Source organism: Rhea americana, unplaced genomic scaffold (assembly GCF_003343005.1).
Source record: "Rhea americana isolate MKP2758 unplaced genomic scaffold, rheAme1 scaffold_18, whole genome shotgun sequence".
NCBI classification, from domain to species: domain Eukaryota; kingdom Metazoa; phylum Chordata; class Aves; order Rheiformes; family Rheidae; genus Rhea; species Rhea americana.
Window position 1 is genome coordinate 3,416,992 of NW_028185927.1, and position 10,445 is coordinate 3,427,436.

At 34.6% G+C, this 10,445-nt stretch overlaps 1 protein-coding gene across 5 annotated transcripts in view; it reads right to left on the reverse strand.

The window, feature by feature from the left end:
• The window catches only part of HECTD1 (HECT domain E3 ubiquitin protein ligase 1), a 60,707-nt gene extending 52,111 nt beyond the window's left edge, over positions 1-8,596 (reverse strand). For all 5 annotated transcript variants that reach the window (XM_085301662.1, XM_085301663.1, XM_085301661.1 and 2 more), the window contains exon 1: positions 8,319-8,596. In XM_085301662.1, coding sequence (XP_085157788.1) covers positions 8,319-8,458 — 140 coding nt within the window. In that variant the 5' untranslated portion in view covers positions 8,459-8,596. The remainder of the gene's footprint in view (positions 1-8,318) is intronic.
• Positions 8,597-10,445: the final 1,849 nt, after the last annotated feature.

Genomic DNA, 10,445 nt, shown 5'->3' on the forward strand with positions numbered 1-10,445 from the left:
TTGCTCTGACTGAAAATAAAGAAAAAAAAACAAAAAAAAAAAAAAAAAAAAAAAGCACAAAGTAATCAAGATTATCCATAAGAGAACTACCTGCACTGCCAGTATGCATTCTTCTGTGTCCATCTCCAGAACATTTGCTAGGTCATTTCAACTAATCGGCAGGAACTGATCCTAATCCTAGATAACCCTGCTCCAAAGTAATTAGTTGTATTTCTATGTCAGTTTTCTCACAGTATTACCTGCTTACTATTTACTCTATAAAGAGTGCACTGCTATATGTTATTCATTATGTGATTTTTTTTTAAATTCATCTGCAACATGTTTTTCAACATTAAAAATAAAACATTTCCATAACATTCATAGCATTCTGTAAGCTTAACGTGTCTCCAAACTATTGTTTGCAAATGCGTATTTTTACAGGCAAACAAAGACGACAGACACATATCAGTCTTCCATTCCCTTAGCTGGCTATTTATTTTGTAAACTTTGTTTTGTTTTTCCAAATTTAATGGTACATATTGTAGCCACAGCAAGTTATACACTTTTTTCCATATCTGTGATGGTATGATAGAATCAGCTTGATATTTAAAAAGATAAAGCTTTGAGTCTCATATGGTTTAAGAGCTTGCGAAGTAATACAGATTTTAACTTTCGCACACTAAAYTCTGCACACTATCTTGCATAACTTCTTCCTATAAATTGGCAAGTGTTAGGTAGCAGAAGTAGAGATTTACTACTAAAGTAAATCTTTTTTTTTTTTTAACTATTGCTTTATTTTTAAAACATGTGAAAGCAAATAAGACCTACCAAATGTATGATAATACTTAAATCTATGCATTTGAATTTACACTTCTCCAAAGGACAAAAAAGCTCTTCCTGCCCGATTTTAAGAAATTTCATACCTCTTATATACTTACACATTGTACTTTTTTTTTTAAATAATGCAATTACAGAATAAGTGAAGCCCAGAAAACTTCTAYGTATTTGAGACCTAATAGATGCTGTATCATATTTTAAAGGCACAAGGAAAACGCAATTTAAAATTAAGTGCAAATTTAGGGATTTTTACCACAGTGTAAGAAAAAGTGTTTTAACAAATTAACTTTTACAATTATAAAGCAGCAGTTTCAAAACTAAGTTTCTGATCTTCAATACAAGTACTATATTTCAAGATGAGTGTTATCACTGCACCAAAACCTAAAAAGTACTCTCCTCATAATTCATTTTTCCTACTGCCGAAAGCTTACATAAACTGCAAGTAAGAACCTCTACTCTAGCTGCAGTCACAGCTCAGGCCAATAAAACAAAGCTATGGAGTTAACCACATCCTGCATCTATTTCAGTAGAAATTCCATGTTAATAGAAATTAAAAGAACGTAATTTAGAATTCTAATCTGACATTTAGAAGCACTTCCAAACAGCCTACCAAATATAATAAAGCAGGACAACTCCACTATAACATCACTCAAGCACCCCATATTCTCTAATGCTTTTCTTATAATTCTATGCACGTAGCTAGGAACATACAAGTTTTCCCCACAAGCTCAGTACATCGTTTTGGCCTCTGGTTGAAGCTGGACGAGGGTAAGAAGGAAACAGAATTTCCATGACAAATACTCTGTAGGGCAAGTATCAACTAGGCAATTTATTTCTACCCTTTCCACTTTCTTTCTAGAATTAAGAGTAGAACACTGCATAGAAAAATGAAGGGGAGCATGGAGATGCTAACTTTCAAAGAAGCAAGATGCTGTCAGTCACATCTTGCCTCTGTGGGAAACAGTAGTTCTTACAAGTTCCAGACTTGAGAAGTGCCAGGAGCAGAAGTTGATGTCTCTCCAAATACCATGCACTTAGATCATCACCTTTCTGCCCACCATCAAAAAAACCCCTCACCTGTCTGTCACTTTTAGCACTGGTATGACAAATACCTGAACTGCCTTCCAAGAGTCCTCTGTTAGGAGGGAATGTGTTGCATACACTCAGCTACACATTCAATAAACATTAGCGGTAGAAAACATCACWAATGAAATAAAGCAGGCAAAAACAAACAGCTTCTGCAGAATAGGTGAGTTCTGAAGAAATCATAGATAACTTTCCTATTAAATTTAGAAAGGATGTGTTAAGTTTCCATTTGCATTTTTCAGCATCTTACAAAAGATATGCCATGCCTCAGGGTAATCCATTCCACATCTGTTCTCCTTTACCCATAATTTTGTAAATATTTTGCTGAAATTTGGTCAATCACAGCTGGTGAGTTAGAGAATTTGAAATTACAGGTTTTCTGCCTATGTTTTGCACCAGGTACAGCCTGCACTCTGCAAACAGATAATGGTTCAAGTACACGTTAAATTTGTTAACATTTCAAAATGAAATATACAATTGAAACGTTAGGCATGATTTTCTAAGTGTGCCGAAAGACCCACATCTCCCCACGTACGTCTCCTGAAAGTCCAGGTGATCAAAAAGAGACTTAATCTAAAAGTATGTTCAAATTATTTAAATTTATCACCATCACAGAAAACAAGGACTTCTCTACCTTATAGTTACAACAAATACGCAAAACATATTGCGGCATTTATACAAAACTCAAAAGCAAAGCATGCTAAACCTGAAGCATTGCCACTAACACAAATTATTTCAATGAGAACAAAAATGACATAAAGAGGGAAAAAAAAAAACAAAAACAAAAACAAAAACCTCATACTACCACAGATAATGAAATTGCTAGTTAGAGCTAAGCTGACTAGTTTTGTCTCCTATGAAGCAGGAGACCTGCCTATTAAATGCTCTTTAAGTAGGCTAGTGGAAAATATCAACTCATCGGCAGAATTTAGTCTCCATTAGTATAACTGGATTCAGAAGATAACATGCATCTGTAGTGCTACAGAAAAAAGCTTCCATTTCCCCATTACCTTACGTGAGCTATGCTTCATAGGTAGCCTCCTTAAAGGTTGATATTTAAAACAATTTGAATAGCACAGTCATTCAAGAAAGGAAGAGCTCTATTTGAAATCTCTGTGGCACCTTTTATTGCTCTTAACCAGTGTATTAGGGAGATGGAGTCTTTCAAAAAGTTATTAACTTGTTGCCTTGAAATGTTACACCCATCTTCTGTGTGATATTTGCAAAAACAGATCATTTCAATTTTATAAAAAAACCCACAGAACAAAACAAGAAGTGCTTAAAGATGACACTACTGATACTTCAACGACTTGGAAACATCTAAATTTTGTCTAACTGGGGGCAGTAAGGAAAAAGTACCACAATATAAAAAAAAAAAAAGAAAAAACAAAANAAAAAAAAAAAAAGAAAAAACAAAAGATGAAGCCAACACTGGAATATATTTCTGGACAACTTGAAAACTGAAGAGTTAGGAGGGGAAAGAAGACCAAGAAGTGACTAGATCCTTGTGTGCAAGTACATTCAGAGCAACAGTGGTATCGCTTTTCAGTCCAGTGGGAAAAGATACTCTCATCAACTGCTCATTAAAGAATGCAGAAGTCTGACAAATTCAAATAGGAAAATGCAAATTTCAGAAGTCAAACAAGCAATATATTAAATAGCAAAACAAAGATACGTTCTTTGTATCATATTTGATACGTTCAAAATGAGTTAGGATGTCCTTCTGGAAGTGTTAATCAGTTGCAAGTCATGCTTTTGTCAAACAAGTTACTCAGCTTAGTAATAACCAGGTAAAACACAGGGGTCTCTAACAGAACAGAGGATGTYAATTTAGATGATCTAATCTTTTTTTCTGGTCTTTGTGACCATTAAGATTCTCAGAATTACTAAACAAGGCTAATTAATCTACACAATAACCATGACAATGAGGCCATAATTCCCATTATTACAAAGAGGAATAAGAAAGAGGTTAGCAAATTCTTAAGGAAAAGCCTTAGAAATCAGAAATAGCTCTAAATGTTATGCTATAACATAACACCTCACTGAAAAATACAGTACCTACCCCTACTATCTTTGTACCTTCCATCTCAGACAAGCACCTTTATAGAGTGCTGAAGATCCCACTATATTCAAGACCACCTGCAGAGTAAATAATTCCAACGGCTATTTGTTGCTGCTGCATCATTTGCCTTCTTTAGGAGGCAAAAAAAGTTAATCACATGATTCTTGCCATTTTAAAGCACACAAAATATCGTTTATTTACACAAAAGGGTACATCAGACCAAACCAATAATTTAGTAAGAACATGTTTGCATAGTTCAAAATAACGAAAACCATAGCCTAGTGTTGTTATTAGCATTTGTCCTAATTTACTAAGGCCATAAGAATGGCCTTGAATTATTTTTTTAAACTAAAAAAAATGGATAAATCCATAGGACACATGACATTTTTAAAAAGTCCACGTTAAGGTGGACTAGAGCCACCCTTTAAGGCTGTTAGTTTTATCAAGATTGTATATATCTGTTAAAGGATACTTTACCATTGTCTAAATTACAAACATGTTTTTAAACACAAACTATTATAAATACCAATCTCTATACATCTTTGAAATCACCTTTAACAACTCAAACACTAAAAGTGTTATTTCAATAATGTTTATATAAAATACATATTTAAAACTCCTGTTAAAGTTAACTTAACAGTATACAGTTTAAGTACAACTGGGACTAACATTTATAACCATGTTAAGTTTAAGCAGTTTGAGCAAAATAGCTAAACAGAACTATTCTCTCCACTCAAAGTAGCTACAGTTCAAGCTACTGTCTTTTGCTGCTGCTAAAATATTAGCCATTCTTCATGCTAAGTGACTAACAGTGCCTGTGACTCATTATCACTAGAAGATGAATACAACACTTTTTTTTTTAATTTTGATAGATGAGTAACACTAAAAATAATTTGACCAGATGTCAGACATAAACCTGGATAGAAGCAAAGAAACGTCAATTGCTTGGCACCATTTTCTGTTATTGGCTGCACACCCTGCAATCTGCTGCAATATTGCTGGAACACTGTACAAAATACAACTATTTGATATGTGTTTTTATCTACTACTTTTTCTGACTTGATCAGAAACAGTAGTTTCAATAGCCATTACTTTTTTATAGAAACAAATTATTAGTTTCAGAATACACCATGTCCTTGAAAATATTTTTGCAAAGTAAGGAGTGGCCCTACTACTTTACCGCAATAATGATGTAAAAGTTTGAATCTATCATTTCAACATACTTCAAACACCAAAACCGGTATTTCTTTGCAAAGTGAGAAGACTCCATATTGCCCTTAACCCTGCATAAAACACACCATTGAAATTTATCTGGAAACAGTGCTGTGCTTTTAGGGAAAAAGGCAGGGCAATATTTTTCATGTCTTTGTTTCATGGCTTTGCCAGTCCTTACCACCTGCAGCTGGTGATTACTAGCTGTACTTCATTAAAATTATAAGCTTTTTCTTAGTTTACGTCATAAAACCAAATCATTTTTTATGTAAAAGAGGACTAACGCTTACTAATGAAAGTCACTCTCACTGGTCTCTGAAAGACTGTCACATTTCAATCTCCAGGAAAGTGACTTGTAAAAATTTTTACCTTACATTTTCCAGATGTTTATTCCAATAGATTAAAGTTTTCCTAGTTTCCTTAACTACCATCTTTAACAGCAAAGAACAAATCAATGATCTTTAAATAACATCTGAACAGCATATAAAAACTTAGGAATGCTCTTTTTGCTGAACAGAACAAATTATGTTTTAAAGTTTACAGATTTGTTTCCTACCACCAGAAAAATACGTCTATGTTATAAATCAGGCATACAACAAAGCCATTTTCAAGATTAGTTTTTGATAAGTGTGTTTGGCAACACTTCTGTCAGAGAGTAAATATCCTACTTAGGCAAGCAATAATTCCTTTTAAAACATTACTGAAAAGCAACGTTAGTAAACTATCAAGGAATTTTTTAGTTACACTTCCCAGCATGTTACTGTTGACTACTGAACTATCACTTGGAAAGATTTTAAAAATACTTCAAGACAACCTATTTCTTGCAGAGCTTCAAATGAAGACCCTATGAAATGTAGGCTGTGAAACGACAGAACCTGAAACAATCTAATAGTTCTCCATGGGGGAAGTGCACCTTTCTCTGCTTCTCCAGGTTTCCAGCTACCTCCCGTGCTTACCAGGTGCCATTGCACCACCTGCTTTAATTCACTTTAACAGCAGAAAACTATCCAGCTTCTTTTGGGGGTTTAGAGAGTAACTTGCTCTTTTAGTGAGTTAGGGAAGTCCAATAAGCAATAATGCTGGCATGAAGTAAGCGCATGGTTGAGAGAAATTAAAAATAAATAAATAAAATAAAAAGTGACGGGAAGAGGGGGATCTCCCTTTTTAGGGTAATGAGCTATTATGTCAGCTCACCACATTCGGTGGAACCGTATCTTCAGTGTATTAAAAGTGCCAACTAAAAGTAGCATTTTCCAACCTTATAGTAAAATCATACAAATAGGCAGAGAAATATGATAACATTTTCCCTATTTACATTTTACTGTTTTTCTTTGCAGGATGCTTGTAACTAGGAGATCGACAATCTAGGGACACCAGCAAAATTAAATACATAATATGGCTCACAACAAAAATTAAAGTGTCAAATGGTGTTAACGTGCTGCTTCTTTCCGATAGCAAAACTAATTTTAACACCACAACACTGCAATAATAGAGGATTCATTATATATACTTTCACAAAACAGTATTTGAACTATTTAAATTGATTTATCTTAAGACAAAAGCCTGTTCTAAGTCAAATGCATAAAAATCACAACCATTTTATATCTATAAATGGACATTTCATTCCCAATTTTCAAATAAAAAAAAAAGATATCCTTACAAATGCTTATGATCAAACCTCTGCATTTGTTCAATACAGCACAGACTGAAGAAGAGAGTCAATTTAAATATGCAAGAAAAAAAGTCATTCTTAAACTATCAGATTATTTTCTACAGAGTCAAATTAAAAAGTCAGTAAATGAGTTTTTCCCAGTCTGAAAAATAAAGCAATGCATCAGTATCAATACTGCAAGGGACAGAGAGGAAAGTCAAATACATCTCCCTGCCGTAAAACTCTTTCAATCCAAGATTTTACCTGTAAATTCTTCAGGCCAATGTCTGCCAATCTCAAATTTTAAAGCAATGTACAAAACCATAGTTACTATTATGTAACTATTACAAATTATAATTTTAAAGATGCATGAATTTTAGAGCTCTTGTACAGTCATGAATGGCTTTTGAGATGAGCCTGGAAGCTGTTCTCTTTTTCAGGGCTTTGGAAATAAACACTGTAACAACCAGTTACATTCTTAAACGCTCCTCAACCCACACTGCTAAGAAACCGGGCCTATCAGAAAAGCTCTGGCCGCACCATGAGACGCAAAAGAAAAGAAAGTGAGCACGACAAAAAAAATACTGAAAAGCAGGGAGATGCAGAAGAGAATCAAAACATGATCTGGAAAAAAAACATAAAAGAAAGACTAGATTAAGSAGTAGATATGGGAAAAGAATAGATACGGAAAAAGAATTAGAGCATAAACCAGAGTATTCACTACTAGAAAGTTTTAAAAGCTCTGATTTTGTTTATACTTTTGTTACCTCCTTTCTGCACTACTCATCACTCCTACAGGAAGTAGTATAACATTAATCCACAGTAACAATATTAAGTAACAGAAATTGTAACATTAACATTTTGCACAGTGAGATAAAAAAAAAATGAGTGAGAACACAGGCTGTGCTGTACAAGGTGTACAGATGTTAACTACAATTGGATAGGCGGGTGGCATGAACAGGAAGCTTCTTCCAGGAAGGGGCAAAATATTTTTGTGAACACAGGGTAATAGTTGTGGGGTCGGGGTTTTTTTGTTTGTTTGTTTGTTTTGATTTGTAAACATCAGAAAAAGCTACTATATCTGACAAGAGCAGCATTCTGCAAGAGTATGGATGCTTAAATGTGTGTGTGATCATTATAATTTAAAAGTTATAGAAAGTTCTTCTGTACTATTTAAAAAAAAAAAAAACATTTCCACACTGCAAAAGGAACATGGCTGTAGACTGAATACATTTCTTTAATTAAACAATCACACAGGCAGCACCCATTCTGAGACATAATCATTCACACGACACAATGTTTTTTAAACCAGAAAAGATTATTTCACACAAATATTAACAGAAACTCATAACTCCTTTCTGTGATATGTGCTTAAGTTTGGTCTGTAAAAACATTTTCAAGAGTATGAAAGCTTCTAGGAATGTTAAATTTTATACACAACTACTGAGAAACAAAAACAACAAGCAATAAATTAATGGCAAAACTACTCACGTTTCAAAACAGCGATCCACATTGTCTGACATCAGAAGCAGCATGCATAGCTGTTCTAGTGCTATTAACTGCATATCCCTTTCATCTCCCTGYCCCATCTGCAGCCATTCCAGCAACGTGTCTGGGTCCACATCTGCCATGTTTTTTTTTTTTTTTTAAAAAAAAAAGCCGCCTCTACTTAAATTAAAAGTACCAAAAATATCCTTTGATTGTAGTCAAGTTAGTCTGCCTTGAACAATAAATGTCTCTTTTCAGCTAGCCTCGGGCTTTTGCAGTTTTCACCTGGAAAGAAAGAACATACACATCTATCAAAATCTACTCTAAATTTCTCAGATTTGCTCTTCTCTGAAATTTATTGCATATTTTTGGGCCAAAATTAAGCAAGCTTCTATGTATTTGAGATAAAAAAAAACAAGCAAAAAAAAAATCACTGTTTAAACTTTACACAAGTAAACAGTAATCATTTTTCTTCTATTTCATTGGAAACAAGTCTCTAGTTCCAGCTGACAATCAAGCAAGTCTTAAAGTTCACTGTTATATATAGGATAACATAATAATAATTAAAATAATTAAAATTTTCAGTAGAAAAATTGTGCTTAAGCTATTTTTATATTCTCAAAGCTAACACAAAGACAAATAAAATGTCTTGCCTCCTCCCCACTTCTTTTTTTCTTTTAATATCACCTTATGATAAAGCATCTCTCTTTCCTAAAGATTGACCATCTCATCACCCAAGCATTCAAATATAAAACACCATTTTTTAATTAAAAAGAAAAAAYCTAAAACTAAACCAATTTAAATTGTAAGTTACAACTAAAGACTCAGAAAATCTTTATGAAGTTTCATGAATTCTTCACCTTTTAAAATAACATGTGAGAAAAACAAGCCTTTTAAGGCAAAAACAAAAAAAAGCTAATTTAAGAAACCCTTCCATTTTGAACTTTTTTTTAAACATACCTAATTGATAGCCTTTAAAAAAATACAGTGAATAATTCACATATTTCATGTACATATAAGGAAAACAACATTATTTGTTGGCCCAATGCCATCGTTGTACATGCAAGCTGAAGACCAAAAAAGTCCCTTCAAAATGTTAGGAGATATTTTTGATCTATGTGCTTATTTGTTACTTTGTGTTTTACTAACGCATAGGCAAATTCATCGCATACAGCCAAGAATGGAGCAAATGCAACTACTAATTTCATATAAAAACTAAAAAATGTTACAAGCCAACCTATACTGATTAAACATACAAAACCAAATAAATATATACAGCTTTTTAAAAGAAGAATTCGTTTATCAAGCTTGTAGTTAAACATGAAATCCTAGAAAGTGTCCTCACTCACAAATTTGGGGAATAGGGGAAAGGGCAGGGAAGGGGAAGCTCAATCTGGACAAAGTCTGCCTGAATGTTTACTTGCTGCTAACGAGTTAAYAGTTAAAAAATAACTTCACCAAGGGCACAAAGGAGTTTAGAAAAGGGAATCACAAATCTGGATTATRTGCAGAGACATACACTGAATCAGCYATACAAAAGCTTCGTCACCCAAAGATGTGACCAAAGCATGACCAACGTGATTTTATTTCATAATTGAGGACCACACGGAAATTATAGATCATCCAATTATYGCCTGCACCGTAGGCATGTTATTACTGCTGCCGTGCCTCTAAACTGCAAGTTCTGAAAAGTAATTAAAGTATTACTAAATTTATTTTTAGGCTTTAAACAGGCGCTGATGATCCTCTCAGCTGTTTACAGACTTTATTTTCTGTTCCAAGCCGAGATAAAAACCGACGTCAGCCTGCAGAAGCGGGCCCGTGCTGCAGCTGTRGTACTTGTTTTTCAAAGCAAAAAAAAAATATATATAATAATAATAATCTTCCCCTGGGGGGAGGAGGGGACGGGAAGCAGAAAGTCGAGGTTTAAGCGAGCCGGGGAAAGCGGGAGAAGTTCGGCGCAGGCACCTGCCGGCCCCTCACCCCGCACCGGCGCCGAGCGCAGCGAGACGCGCAGCCGAGCAGAAAACGGAGCCGCGCAAGAGCCGGCGGCTCCCGGCAGAGCCGGAGCCGAAACGGGGCCAGGCCACAGCTAAACTACCGCCGCCCGGCGGCCTCCGGCGCCCGCAC